Source organism: Sardina pilchardus, chromosome 16 (assembly GCF_963854185.1).
Source record: "Sardina pilchardus chromosome 16, fSarPil1.1, whole genome shotgun sequence".
NCBI lineage: Eukaryota > Metazoa > Chordata > Actinopteri > Clupeiformes > Clupeidae > Sardina > Sardina pilchardus.
This window is the reverse complement of record NC_085009.1, coordinates 14,483,411-14,498,165: the sequence shown is the minus strand read 5'-3', so window position 1 is coordinate 14,498,165 and position 14,755 is coordinate 14,483,411. Positions and strand designations below refer to the sequence as shown.

General features: G+C 39.2%; 4 protein-coding genes across 5 annotated transcripts in view; all 4 read right to left on the bottom strand.

Moving 5' to 3' along the window:
- The window catches only part of dnajc3b (DnaJ (Hsp40) homolog, subfamily C, member 3b), an 8,115-nt gene extending 7,095 nt beyond the window's left edge, over positions 1–1,020 (bottom strand). The window contains exons 1-2 of the mRNA XM_062516236.1: positions 776–1,020; positions 527–628 (exon numbers count right to left, since the gene is read on the bottom strand). Of these exons, the coding sequence (XP_062372220.1) occupies positions 527–611 (85 nt within the window). The 5' untranslated portion in view covers positions 612–628; positions 776–1,020. The remainder of the gene's footprint in view (positions 1–526; positions 629–775) is intronic.
- Positions 1,021–1,497: 477 nt separating this feature from the next.
- cldn15a (claudin 15a) lies at positions 1,498–3,696 on the bottom strand. Its single transcript, XM_062516244.1, has 5 exons — positions 3,405–3,696; positions 2,973–3,137; positions 2,758–2,839; positions 2,309–2,419; positions 1,498–2,055 (listed from the first exon to the last, which is right to left on the bottom strand). The coding sequence occupies exons 1-5, from the start codon at positions 3,619–3,621 to the stop codon at positions 1,959–1,961; spliced, it is 672 nt and encodes a 223-aa protein (XP_062372228.1). The 5' UTR covers positions 3,622–3,696; the 3' UTR covers positions 1,498–1,958.
- Positions 3,697–6,089: 2,393 nt separating this feature from the next.
- On the bottom strand, positions 6,090–8,728 carry fis1 (fission, mitochondrial 1). Its single transcript, XM_062516250.1, has 5 exons — positions 8,645–8,728; positions 8,077–8,209; positions 7,761–7,837; positions 7,513–7,618; positions 6,090–6,772 (listed from the first exon to the last, which is right to left on the bottom strand). Exons 1-5 carry the CDS (start codon positions 8,687–8,689, stop codon positions 6,669–6,671), a joined length of 465 nt encoding a protein of 154 aa, XP_062372234.1. The 5' UTR covers positions 8,690–8,728; the 3' UTR covers positions 6,090–6,668.
- A 137-nt stretch (positions 8,729–8,865) lies between these two features.
- zgc:103586 lies at positions 8,866–14,022 on the bottom strand. Of its 2 annotated transcripts, XM_062516252.1 has the most exons (5): positions 13,443–14,022; positions 12,871–12,981; positions 12,449–12,560; positions 11,709–11,766; positions 8,866–9,529 (listed from the first exon to the last, which is right to left on the bottom strand). In XM_062516252.1, the coding sequence occupies exons 1-5, from the start codon at positions 13,447–13,449 to the stop codon at positions 9,401–9,403; spliced, it is 417 nt and encodes a 138-aa protein (XP_062372236.1). In that variant the 5' UTR covers positions 13,450–14,022; the 3' UTR covers positions 8,866–9,400. The 2 variants fall into 2 exon arrangements, with proteins under 2 accessions (XP_062372236.1, XP_062372235.1); XM_062516251.1 differs by lacking the exon at positions 13,443–14,022 and having other exon boundaries at positions 12,871–13,312.
- Between the last annotated feature and the right edge of the window lie 733 nt (positions 14,023–14,755).

The following is a 14,755-nucleotide window of genomic DNA, read 5'->3' as shown; positions in this document are numbered from 1 at the left end:
TAAGCTATCAGAGCCTCTGGTGAGACTTCTGGAATCTCTGGGTTACACAGGAAGGAGAGGACGCCTCCGTTTAAAAAGAACCATTGAAACTTTGACTTTAGAAGAAAAGTCATCCACCTCTATTAGCATCAGACGTCAAAATGCCATGACTTATAGCCTACTGAGTAGAATGACATTAGGCTACAGCCCTGAATCCAGGTCATGGCATGCAATGATCAGAATGTCACTTGATTGCCTTAGGGGCGGCTACACTTCTAAGCAAGAACGACAAGAACTACACAGACCACAACAATGGCTGAACTCTCAAATAGTAAGCAGAAACATTTTAGTTTAGCTTTCGTTTTGTAGCCTAGCCTACAAGTTTCGATTCTTGCCAGTGGAAAGCTAACGTTATGCTGCAAATAAGTAATAGACATACAACTTTGCGAATGCCCGTCATTGTAAATAATAGCGACGCATGCTATTGATTTACCACTTTTCGTGAATGCATTACAATAAAGGCGTTGAAAATCATATCAAATCTTACCGTCGATCTGCAAGTCCAAAACGACACATAGCAGGGATAAAGACGACAGGACACCACTGAGACCTTTCCGCCGTCCCGACTCCATATTTTCACACCACTGACCTATATGAACAATGTTATAGTCCTCCAGATGTTTGTGCGTTGCTGATTATGAACACGATTATTTAAACAAACACGACCGCGGGATCATGACTAAAGTAAAGCGAAAGCCATTTCGGCAAAAAATGAACACTATCTAATGTACGTTACCCAAATATTTCCGGGTGGATTCACAGACCACCACAGGGTAAAAGTTCCGACCTGTGTTCTGTCAGAGGAATTCCTAAAATACGCGTATTGAACAAACCCAAACACTCTAAGTACTCTACGTGGTAAGACACTGACTAATCGACAACATCTAAATTAGTTCATTTCAAACAGCCTGCCCTCCTCGACTTGTCTTCGTGGAACTGCCACAGACTTGTACATCTACGCACCAAGAAGCTGAGCTGACATATCCGTGTTTGCCTACAAACGTGGTGGCGTTTCATTGGAGAAATAATTTTAACGCGCATTGGACACTCCCACAACCATCTAGGCTACGGCACTGTGCAGCCTGTGTGCTGCATGTCTCTTCTAACTTTCTCGACTTATAATGGGCTACCTGAAGCTTTTTGTGAAGATCCAGACATGGTATAGGTAAAAAACAACAGCAAAAAAAAAAAAAAAAAAAACACACGTAACCCAAGACCCTGTTCAAAGGTTTTTATTTCAGTTTTATAAACACAACAGATATAAATAGCAAAAGGAAAATGGTCTATAATGTAATTAATGCCTGATCAAACCAACAAGTAGCCTAGGCCTAGTCAATGAATCCATTCATTTTGACCTTGATTCATAGAAATTCCAAAGTAGATTTCCGAGTGTCAACACATTTTGTAATCAACACACAACTGCTTCACTTATACAAATTGTTTGTGCTTGCTTTTGCATTAAAAAAAATGTCTCATGACAAAATGTAAAAAAAAATCATATTGTACACTATATACATGCATCACATCGAAACCTATGTTGTAGGATATATCTGTGGCCTACAATGAGATGTGTGTTTGACGGGTATCCAGATAAAAAAAAAACTTTAATCATCAATGCCTTGGTTTTGTCTTGAAACACAAAACTGGCAAGTTAATGTCATGGCCTACAACAAACTAATTTGTCACAAAAGAAATCTAATTTGAATTAGATACAACAGAGAGGTGGGTGTCAAATTAACTTTTACATAGCATAACTGACACGTGTAAAAAGAATAAAATTCAACAGAAGATGGACAGAGGAATAGTAGAGAAATATTTAAGCATTTCCAATAATGCAAGTGATGTGCAATGCATATTTGTCCCATGCCTGATTGTAATAGATGAACACTATGTTGGACCTGGTACAGAAATTATCATTCTTAAACATATGCATTTCGATCATATGTGCTACCAACCACCCCCCTGGAGTTTGCTGCTACAGAGTATACTGTCCTGCCACCTTGGTTGTAGTATGGCCTAGGAAACAAACACATTTGCATTATTTATAATATAAATGTAAAAATATGTGTAATTTATTGTAAACTGTAAAATGTGCATTACTAGAAAATGTACTGTAAACCAGTTACGCACATAAAGACAAACACACACACACACACACACACACACACACAAACGCACGCACGCACGCACGCACGCACGCACACACACACATACACACACACACGAAGAGTGAGCCCAAATGACTTAGAATCAGTATGGGGAGACTTACGCTTTTCCTCCTTCTTCGCCAAATTTGCATGCACAAAGAAGACAGGACCCTCCACAGATGGCTAGAACAGCAGAACACCAACCAATATACAAGCCCTCTCCAATCTCAAACCTGTAAAACAACACATTATCCTTATTATACTCAACACTCAAACCTGTAAAACAACACATTATCCTTATTATACTCAACACTCAAACCTGTAAAACAACACATTATCCTTATTATACTCAACACTCAAACATGTAAAACAACACATTATCCTTCTTACTCAACACACAAACCTGTAAAACAACACATTATCCTTATTATACTCAATACACAAATGTTTTATGAACTGAAACATACAGTAATGTAGGCCCATGTCACAACATGTAGACTGTTGTTTGCTCATCTCAACAGGAGAGGGCAGTATTTGGACATCAATGACAAACAATAATGGAATCACTCACTTTGTCCCAGGGTATATTGGGTTGAAGAAGTCTTGTGTGATGTTGAATGCGTACCATGACACAGAAATCATTGTGCAAATGCCTAAAACAGAATATGAATATACATATTATAATGGATTTTGTAGATTATAATGAACATGTTCTGCATGACAATACACCTGACAGAATTGTTGCTGAAAATGTATATATAATTAATATGAATAAAAAGTAGTTACCCTGAAGCAAGAAAAAGACTCCTCCCATGCCAGCAATCCTGCCTTTGAGGATTAGGTTATCCCCTCCTGCTTTGGAGCATTGCATTCCAATCAAAGTGCAGACCAACCCACATGTTCCCATTACCACTGAGCCAATCATCAGTGCACGTGAAGCTTGAATGTAACCTGCCAGACAAATTGCACAAATTTAAAAAATAAACCATAGAGTAACACAAATGCATTAGCATGTTTTTTTTTTTTTTTTTTTTTACAAAGAAGTGATTTCCTGACTGCCTAACACTAGATAATATCTAAATGATACATCTTTATTTTTCCTAGTAGTAAACAAAATCATATCTACAGATCCAACTAGCCTGTCCTATAATTGTTTTGATTATCTGATTATCTAGTGCAATTGTAACAAATTGAAATTTCTAAATAATTATGTCTTACCAGACAGAGCAAGTAAAGATGGAAAGTCTCGGCAGTTGTGGACCCCAGTGGAGTCAGTAGCACATGACATCCACAAGTTTTCATAAATGGTAGAGGTGGTAATAACAGTGCCGTCAATGGTAGAGGTTTTCCAATAACGATTCGGTAGGGCGATTCCTACCATAACCCAGCCCAAAAATCCAAGGATTAAAGCAACAACTTCTATTAATGGATCCATGCCTGATTGTCGTCTTAAACTCCAGATCTGATTATTGTATATCCTTTTTAAAAACACCTAATAAACGGTCGATGGTCGTGCTGAATGGGGTATTTTTCTTTCTTGAATTGCCTTCAAGTCTTGTAATTCTATTAAGCCCAGAATTCCTGAAGAGGTGTGATCGACCTGTTGCTCTCAGTTCTTGTGAGAAATGTTGGTAGAGATGTTGCAACAGATTAATGTTTCAGTGTGTGCCCGTTTTTTTCTCCGCCCTTTCCCGTGCGCATTTGTCCCACCTATTGGAGAACTACCTGAAACTGAACAGGTGTTTATCGGATGTCGAGCCTCACCGAAAGTCCAATGGTCATTATGATGACCTTGATCTCTCATCCACCTCTGTGACCGGTTTGTGTGTGTGTGTGTGTGTGTGTGTGTGTGTGTGTGTGTGTGTGTGTACCTACAGTAGAAATGAAGAATTCAAAATGAAGAATTTTGCAGAAATTGCAAAATTGCAGAATTCAGTTATGAAAACAGTCTTTCTCCAGCTTTTCAAGAAAAAAATGGACACATCCTATTAGGCTCTGTGGAGTCAAACAAACAAACAAACAAAAAATATATTCTGCATGTAGTTTTTTCAGAATTTTCAGAAAGACAAATGTTTTCTGAGTTAAAATCCATAATTCTCTACTAGTCACTATAGTATGGCCACAGTTCATCTCATGGGTATACTGCAATCACAGACTACTCTGTTTCCATGGAAGTCTGTGGCATAATTATGCTTTGTTGGGATTCCAACCTACAATACCCAGCGTGGGACATTCCTATGCGTTTCTAGGTTGCACAAGGACTACAGTATGCCAAGTGAGTACACCAATTTGTCAAGAGAAACCTGACAAATTCAACAGAACAAGGAAATAACACTAACATGGGAACAGGCTGAGCGTAATAATTGATAGACAGTCCTGTCCTTTTTGATTCCACGTATACAGTGTAGCCTTGGTCATTCAGAATTGCTTGACATATGAGGTTTTAAACTGAGGAGTAAGAAGTTTGGAATTTGTCCACATCACCAGCCTTTACAGTCAAGGTAGAATTATATTCGTATTATCAGTTAAATCAGTTACTAACTTGTTAACTTGTTTTGTTCAGATACCCTACACTGACTTGAGCAGTATATAGAATGTACAATGTAAAGACATGACACAGTGTCCCTAATTGGGCATTTAGTGTAATGTTGTGATCTGTATCTTTGGATTTCCTCTTTGAATTGACCCAGAGCACAGAGGAGCCATAAACAACAACCTTTGATACTGCAGAATTCTGTCTTGAGTCATCGGATGATACCGTTAGTTTAAATAAAAACATGGCTCTCTTTGCAAATCTGTTCTCTTGACCATCACCATATTAATAGCAGGCTAATGCAGGTTTAATTGTCATAGCCCATTCTAAATTCACAGCATCATTACAAAATGGCATGGCAATATAGTTTTTCAGTGTATACAGTACATGTCAATTGCACTTTTCTAGAATCTCAACTCTCTGAACGGCATGCACTGTATAAAGGAGGAGCTGCCAGTCCCTTAGTCCGTCACATGAAGTCTGCCCCATCATAAACATCTAGCTTTATGAGTCTCGTGTTTACCCAAGCCATTTTCATCTCGCTTTCTTACAGCTGCGCTGTTTCATGGGTAGTTAAACTAGCCGTAACATCACAAGTCAGAGTCTTATTAAATGTTTTTATGGGAACGTTTTGCTCTTTTCAGGTAATTTATTATAAATGTAGAATTGTCTTAACATGTGGATCAAATAAATGTAATGTCAATGGTAGCAAATGGAATAAGTCATACGCATATTGTTATCCATAAAAGAAACACTTTTTTATTAGAACCTGAAGTTCTCTAACTTGAGGCAAGTTAAGGTAAAATAACTGAATGAAATATGTTTATGCTATTTTGTCTCTTTCTCATATGTAGGTCTCTCTGTTCACACAAACTATGTTGGGCTTGTTTGACTAGAGTTATGGAGTTAATAAGTGACAGTCATGATGAGCAATAAAGGCATATAACACACGACAAATATACTCTCGTGTTGTAAAATTGTGCAAGTTCTAATCACGTGCCCTGAAAGAGTCCGTTACAAGACCGATACTATCTGGAATGACCTATCCATCAGCGATTCTGTCTGAAATCAATTGCATGAAAGCAAGCCGTCACCTAATGTAAACAGACTTGAAGATGCTCGAGAAGGAAACGATAAGCACATAGCTTGGAAACGGAGGAGGAACTCTCTGCTATAGGTCAACTCATGTCAACATTAGATAAAGACAGACAATGGGCAAATCAGTCAGGGACCAGAGACAGCAAATAGAACTTTGGTCCATAGATGAGAGACCTACTTTAAGAATCTTGGATCAATACACAGACACCCAAGGTGCTAGCTAGAAAACAGGCGATTCAAGGAGGGAAAAGTGACAAACTGAAACCGACGGACAAACTGTAGTTTGGTTTAATGAAGTATGGCATCATCACCACAAGTCAAAAATATTTAGGTGGATTAACATACAAAACACAAAGCCATAACTGAATTATAAGGTGCTTTACTTTCATAAGCTGTAGGCTATGGTAAGTTCTCACTGGCCAACTCCTATACCTACATATGCAGTGTAGTACATATACACCTCTCTGCTTCCCTCATTTTGTCTGTGAAAAAATAAATACAAAAGTAAACAAAGAATGGGGAAAATATTTAGAGAAAAAAAATAATGTGTGAAAATAGCATAACTTGTATAAATGAGTCAAAACAGTTAAGAGTAAATGAAAAATGTATGAACAAATTCCTGAATCGAAGAATCAGTTGAAAGTTGGGCGCATTCAGAAAGTTAATCACACAATGCACAAGTCCTTTTAGTGGCTTAGCATCTCAGCATTATCCTGTTGTCAGGTCACTCTTGACCACTTCTGTTGAATGCTGTGATTGGTTCTGGGAGATAGTGAGGTTAGAAAGGAAGCCGAGGGGTGAGTCCATTATGACTTGGCAGTTATTGTTTCCCACTGGTTCCTTCTCTCATCTCAGGACCTGGCCCCTCCTTTTGATACCGCAAGGCCAATAAGGCCCGCCAATCCAGCTACGCCGAGGCCAATCCCGCCTACAATTGCCATGCCGACCAAACCATCTTAAGAGAGGAAAAACAGAGGAAAATATAATGAGGCACATCAGTACCTTTCAGCCATAAACAGCCCTGTTTGTATAAGGATAAACAGTTGCAGCAGGGAAAGCCATTAGAGGAGTATAAATGAAATGCATTGTCAATTGAATTCACACACACACACACACACACACACACACACACACACACACACACACACACACACTACTTACAAAACGCCAGGGATATGCAGCTTTTGGGTGAAATTTGAAGATGAACTTAAAATTCCTTATTACCTTTACAGGTGAACTTAAAGTGACCTTCCTTATTTTTCTTTAATGCGCTTGTCCAACAGTTCAATGTTTCAGTACTTTCTGTACTGAAACATTACATTTCACCCAAAAGCCAGATATCCCTAACTTTTTGTCAGTTTGTGTCAGAAGTAGCCTACCTAATTTTTTATTTTTTATTTTTTTGACATCTGTAACTGCTCAAAAATAGGTCCTACATTTCCGAGTCCTACAAGCGGTCAGACACGAGGCAGTAAAATAACATGAGGGTAGATAACTGCTCTGGTGCAGATATTGACCATAAAATGTACATACAAGCTCATGATGTTGCTGCAGTGCAGTTACAGCAGGTGTTTAATGCTGACTAATAGGACTTGACCCAAACGCAGTAGGTTACTCAGTAACTACTCTCAGGATACGGTTGCACTTGTATGTATCATATTTATAGGTTACTAGCACCCCTCTACCCAACCTCACCTTTCTTCAGAGCCTTATCGATAAGTTTCTCAAGTTCAATGGCCTGGTTATTTCCTGGTTCATTTTTCAGCAGCGTGCGAATGTACTTCAGGGCCCTCTCATACTCCTTAGATACATGAAAGGAAGCATGAATAGAGAAAGACAAGAATCAGTCTGAATATTATCACTGAGCATGCTTACAAGCCCTTCAACAACAAAAAATAGTCATGCAGAGAAGCACATTTTGTACATAAACAAACCACTCTCACCTTGAGTCTGTAGTTTGCAACAGCCAGGTAGAACAAAAAGTCCCTCTGGTCATCCTTAGGACTCTTGTGAACAAGCTCTATGACAATCCATCGTCAAATGAACATAACAATTATTAGACACAGTAGGCCACACAGCCGCACACTATCAGCTACAATTCATCACCAATTCATGCAAATCCTAGACTACATGCTAAACTGTAGGTTTAATGACACAATTTCAGGGCATGCAGCTAAATATGGCAGCATACATAACAAGTGAGTTTAAATAACTTTAGCCTACTGTTAACTCTAATTCATCACGTCTAGCGTTACTCACCCTCAAGCAGCTGGATTCCTTTGACGATATCGTTAGAGTATTTACTTCGGATCAAACACCAAGCATACTCAAACTGAGTTTCCTTGGAAACAGCTCCTTTCACCAGTTCTGCATTGTATTTCTTTTCAAATTTCTAAAAAATATACACATTGCAAATTGCCAGGGAGAATGTAGAGCACTGGTGTTCCCGTAAAAAAAGTTTGCCATGATCACGCGCTCCCAACTATTGAACACCCACGATCGTCAACTCTCATGCTGACAGACCGTGACACCATTTCATAGCACAGTTAAGTAAGATCGCTATCACAATTATTATGATTATTAACACATGAATATAAAAGCCCTAAAAGCACGGTTTTGGTTTTGAGGGCCCTTCGTGAACATTCGTTTCAGTTTGTTGACATCATCATCCCGCTATGTGACATGACGATGCTGATCTTTACAAGTTCGTCATAACGTTAGATACTTAAACATTGGAAAGTCTAACATTACACACAGTACACCGTATACTAAATAATATACAAGTGTAATCCTAACTCACATAAACCTTATAATAATTGTGATATACCTTCAGATCTTCTGGCGCTACGGTATCTGTCACAACAGCCTCCATGTTCCCGGAAACGTGCGTAACCACGTCCCCGGAAATGACCGTAATCATCTTAATACGCACGATTCAGTGTTTACCGTAACTCACCAGAACAGTATTTTTCTGTAGTTTATTCATGAATGAATTTATTTTTGAATGAATTTCAGTTCAATTCAATAAACAAACACTAAACGTTTCATTTGAGAATTTATTTAAGCAAAAAATGATAGGCTATCTAGGCCGACATAAATAGCATGAGGTGGCCAAGTCCTAGGCCTATATATGATTTTTTTTTCATGAAACAAGAAGAAAAAACCTTGGCATATCCTAATCAAATAATGTTGCCCGTAGTCATAACAGTCATACAATAAGAATTATTCCAAACTATTTGCAATGCTTGACCATGAAATCAATATTAGGCTAATTGTAGGCGTGAACCTAATTTTATACACCTTTGAGGAGAACATCTGTATTAAAAGTAAAACAATAGCTATACTGAAAATGTTTCCATTGATTCTATCAGACTCTTAAACATGAACCAACATTAACCCTGCAAACATAACAGATACTGTATGTGTCACACTAGAACACGCAAGATTATATTTGTATATAAAAAAGAAACAACTTTAAATGGCACTTTCATATTTTACAGTGGCCCCACTGAGAAGAGTTTTCACTTATAGTAAGGACGTGAAAGTATGTACATAACAAATGAATCAAAAGTCTACATATTTCTCATAGTTTGACAATCATGTCTGCTCTTAAATGAGCTGGTGAAAAAGCAAAGGGTAACAGCTCTTTCAGGCTGGTCTTTTTGTAAGATCCATCCGGCTTGGTCAAGTAAATGTCCCATTCTGATCCAAACTGTAAAATAGAACACATAGAAGGTGAGCCAAGTATCATTAATAACATTGTCATAGAACAGACGACTGACTGACAGCCTGTGACATATGATCAGGTGACAGGTCGGTTTAGTTGGTTTAGTTATTCTCGACTTCACAGCAACTTCCGGTTTTGGACATCTCGGTGAAAATAAATGCATTAGACAACTGAGATGATTTTTAAAAGCAAGCAAGCTGTTAGTGGGGGCACTCACTCAAGCTATCGCCAACTTCAGACTGTTGCCCGTTTGTTCTTCTATCTCGCTCATCACAATAGTTCAATGCATTTTCAATGATCAAATGTAAACACATGGTTTTATTTTCCCAGAGTGCAGTCCATAGACTGTGATTTATGTTAAAAGAAATGACAATACCATGATGATGAGAATATACCAGGGGGTCAGGATTTGGAGGGTTAGCTTCAGCCAGTTAGCATGTCATTTGGCCGCCGACATCTTTGAAAAAATGGCGTTCCATGGTTGTACCATATCCGGCACCAGCGCATGCACAAGACAGCTCATGCACGAGCTGTCTCAGCTCATGCACGAGTTTCGATTTCGGCACGAGCGTCCTCGCGCGTCCATGCTGATAACGCATTCTAGAAGACATAAATAAAATGACTGACTACTAGGATTAAGTTACCGATACTTGATGCCTGTGGATTATCATTATACCAGGCTTTGTGAATAAAAGAAAAAAGCAAATGTCGTTCTAATAGGTTACTAGCCTATTATAATTTATTTGCATTAGACTATGTATGAGTTGGCAAGGTATGATAAGACATTCTAGGAAATGCGAAGAAATTCTCTAACTAAACCCAATTATTAACCTACTCGCTGTCGTGTAGGCTAGGCTATGAAAACTATTTTAAAACGCTCAGCTGCAGACCTGTAGCCTAGTTCATAGCAACGCAGCGTTGGGGGTCACAGCCTACAGTAGATAACGGCAAAAGTTTCCGACAGTGACAGCAGACTTAAAATGCATGCTGCTCGAAACATAACACATGGATGCGCGCTTCTACCGGTAAGCCTATAATATGCGTTGTCTTCATTTCGTCTGTCTACAAATGTAGGTTTAAACTGCAAATTCACACTGGGTGCAGCACAAATAGCATATCTGGTATCCACACGTTTCTTACATCCCATGTCTACTTATTAAGAGTCATTTTCGTCGGGTAGACAGCCTATTGCGCACATAACGGCTACAGTCAGTTCAAAGCATTTACTGTGGGGATCATATTTATGTGTATGCTAAGTGAATTCTTGCTCAATATTGACTCGCCATGTTTATTATATCGTGACTGCATATCACATTATAGGATTTCGAGACAAGGGGCAAACTTCTCCACCACCATCCCAACTCAAATAATTAAATACATTTGCGCCTGTAACGATAGGAGCGCGTTCACGAACACCTTCTCTCACTCTCCAATCTTCATCAACGATGTACCTATGTTGTCTCGTTGTAACGTGGAACCTAATTGGCTCATTCTAGCTGGTGACGGAAATGGACACCCATGGAACGCCATTTTCTCAAAGATGGCTGCGGCCAATTTCAAACTTTTTTGGCTGAAGTAGCTAGCCTAGCATCGGCCATTGAAATGAATGGGGGCGGGACTTAGTCCCTCTCTCCAGTTCTTATAATACCTCCATGGAATATACATGTGCAACACAGATGTTAAATTCCTTGTGCTATTGGCTGGGGACTTCACAAAGCAGCCAATCAACAATCAAGCCTACTTTATATAATGCAAAATGACAACATCAGGGCACAATTGACTTGAGACATACACATCACTAGCCTGTAATTCAAAAACAAGATAATTCTAATCAACAATCAGCCTATATCTTCTCATTTTAGGACTCAACTCACCCCAGGATATAACCAAACCTTGGGGAGTCATGAGAAAGATGGAACATAAACTAACAACCAGGGAGCGTACAGTAAAGAACAGACAGTGTAAAGAGTAAAATAATCATGCAAGAAAGTCTACAGTATAGTCTGTTGTCTTGTCTAGTTCTTAATCATTGTCCAAAACCATTAGTTGCAGAGACACATTGCCACCTGTTACATTGTCAAGCAAGGCTATTCTAAAATATTTTCTTAGTTTTCCCATTCAAAATTCTTGTTCCATTCCTGTTTTAAAAAAGACTGATCCTCACCTCCATGAGTACTTGACGGCAAGCTCCACATGGACCAACAAAACTGTCTTTAATATCACTGAGAAAGAAAATGTTGTACAACCAAGAATTAGCTTGATACAATTACAAAATAATTATGACATAATCGCATAGATTTCATTGTGTCCTTATATGCGATTTTCTGTGAAAGATATTTGTTTTAATTTGACTCAACAACAAAATGGGGAAATAAGGACTGTTATGTTTTGCTCTCGTTATTGTCATCCTTATTCTAAAATACACTTTCTTTCTTTCTTTAATTGATTATGCAAGTGATTCATTTATTATTTCATTCTCTGAGACTGATAATGGACGTGTGCAAGGTTCAGCTTCTAAAGGACTGGAAAAAAGGGTCAGAGTATACCTAGAACCAATGAGTGTCACATTAATTGAGAGCAGAGGTAAATGTCTTCCAAACCCAAATACTCAGAAAAAGGCCATGCCTTCTAGGAATAGAAAATGACCATAATAAAGGCTTTGCACTTTGATAGGAGTGATGTGACTTTGAACATATAAACATACTTTATTATGTGTGCCCAAATAAGCTGTGTGCAGACATGGTGGCTTTCAGCCAATCCGATGCTGGTGGACATGTGGCATGTTTTTAAGTGGCTTGTGTGCAGGCTCATGACCATCATTCACGTGCTGTCAACTTTATAGTTTGCTCTGGGGAAATGACGGTGACAGGTGGTGTCAGGACTTGAAAAGCTGTAGGCTATTACCATGTGACAGCAATGGCTGTGAAACTTCTGTGTCCCTCTGCCACAGCTCTCTGGATAGCTGTCCTCTCCGCACATACCGTGAGGCCGTAGGAAGCATTCTCTACATTGCAACCTGTACAAGTGGTATATGTACTGTACTTTAGATATCTTTATTTAGATAGCCTCTTAAATCCTCAGTATCTCAATATACACTTGGTACAATGGTATGGCAACAGGTTCACAAGGCCAGTAGGCTTACACCAACATACAGTATAATAATTTCACTTACTTGTCAGAATAATAATATATATATATATATATATATATATATATATATATATATAAAGAAAATGAAGATATCCAACACACACGTTTGAATACCTTTAAAAGGATCGTGGTAGTGCAACACTCGATTGGAGTCTGGTAGTACCTGCACAATTTACCTGTGATTATAGTGCCACCTGACGTCAGGATTGCTGCCCCCACCGGGAACCGGCTGTATGGACAGTACGCCATGTCGCGTGCCTGCAAGCATTTGGAGACGAGCTCTGCAACTTGACCGGCAGCCACCGCAGAGAACACGAGCCATGTGAAAATTATCATACGGATACAGTGTTACACCGCAGGACAGCCAGCTACAGGTAGATAATTATCTCTTTCCTGTTTAGGTGCATGTATTAGGTTGTGAAGCGCGCACTGGAAAAAGCCAAATAGCATGCAACTAAGGTTATGCTAGTTTTACTTTAGCATTTGCATGTTTAGTGATATTCATGAGGATCAAGCTAACCTAAAAACATGACCTCTTTCAAATGCAGGAATGTCTTAGAATGTGACCTGATTTATTTAGGGAAATATGGCGAGCCGTTATGAGAGCAGTGCATTCCACTTACTACTACAATGGTTCTACCACCATAGTTGTTTAGACTTCAGTGTCAGTGCATAATAAAAAGTGTAAAATCTACACAGATACAGACATCTACTCGACATGAAAAGGAAACGCATCGTATCCACTCACCAGCCATTTCAGATTGTTGTAGGAAGCAGGCTAATCCGAAAAGGTTTTGCGCGAATGTTATATAAATATTGCTGCTTTGGATATAGTCCCAGCAGCAGCCACAGGTGAATATGAATTCAATACTCTTCTTGTAAACACACGAGGAATATTGTTGATCGATTATGAAAGTTCAGGATGACCCAGCGTTGAGGAGCGGCTACTGGGTTGTCCAGTCCAGTCCATGGCATCGCGTTTGCGTCATTGGTCCACGCTGGGCGCTCCTTTTAGTGTGTGCGTGTCAGTCAAGGGAATGCACCCCATTTGACACATGAACATAGCCACCAACCAAAACAAGTGACACTGTTGAAGCAGCACGACCTCTTTCTTTAACCTTAAGCACAGTTTTAAGTCCATTTAGCACTCAGTTAATTCAGAGAGTTGAAAAAGTGTGCAGTCTGGTCATGATGCAGCATTCCAGGGGAATGGATTGACCATTCTGAGGGTTGCTCTTATAGGCTAAACATGTAGAGGGCAAGGGATCCACCACACCAGCATCAAAACCAGAAGAATGTTCAGTCAACCAGAGGGCATGAAGGTGAAGAGTTCCCTCACAGTAGTCATTCCACCCGAGGAGTCTTGGATGGGGAGAGAAACTGAGAAAACACAGACACTCTAGATGGAAGTAAGGGAATCAAACATGTCAACATGTAGGGTACAGTTTGTCTTAAATGTCGCTATGAAGGGAGATGGTGCAGCCACTGATCCAAGTGAAGGGTTTGTTACCATTTGAATTCAACAGCCTTTTAAATCCTTTTCAGCAGTGTCCCTGAGACCCTTGTTGCTGGAATTGGCTGGAATTGTGAATAGCTTGGCCTCAGGCATTTTGTCTGTTTAATGAGCACTGTGAATGACCACCATTTTGGCCAGACACTGGAAGAACAGCAAGGTGATGAAAATGTTGTCGAACTCAGTGAACATTTTAATTGGATGATGCTTAACATCAAAATGCCTCTTTAATAGAGAGTTTAATAATCAAGATCTTGAATTGGTTAAGTAGATTAAAGATATAATAAGGTATTTTAACCACATAACTCAAGCATAAAAAGCTTGTTTTCTTGTTTACACTATCTTTTTCCCTTTACACTGGCACCATGACCTTCAAGTGCAGAGCAGATACAACCAATCACTCATGCTCTGACAGCTAAGTCAGAGAAGATCTGTACCATATGGTTAAATGTTTCAGTGTTTCCATACTGACAGTATGGAAAAACATCATGCATATCCGCTGACCAACACACACACACACACACACACACACACACACACACACACAC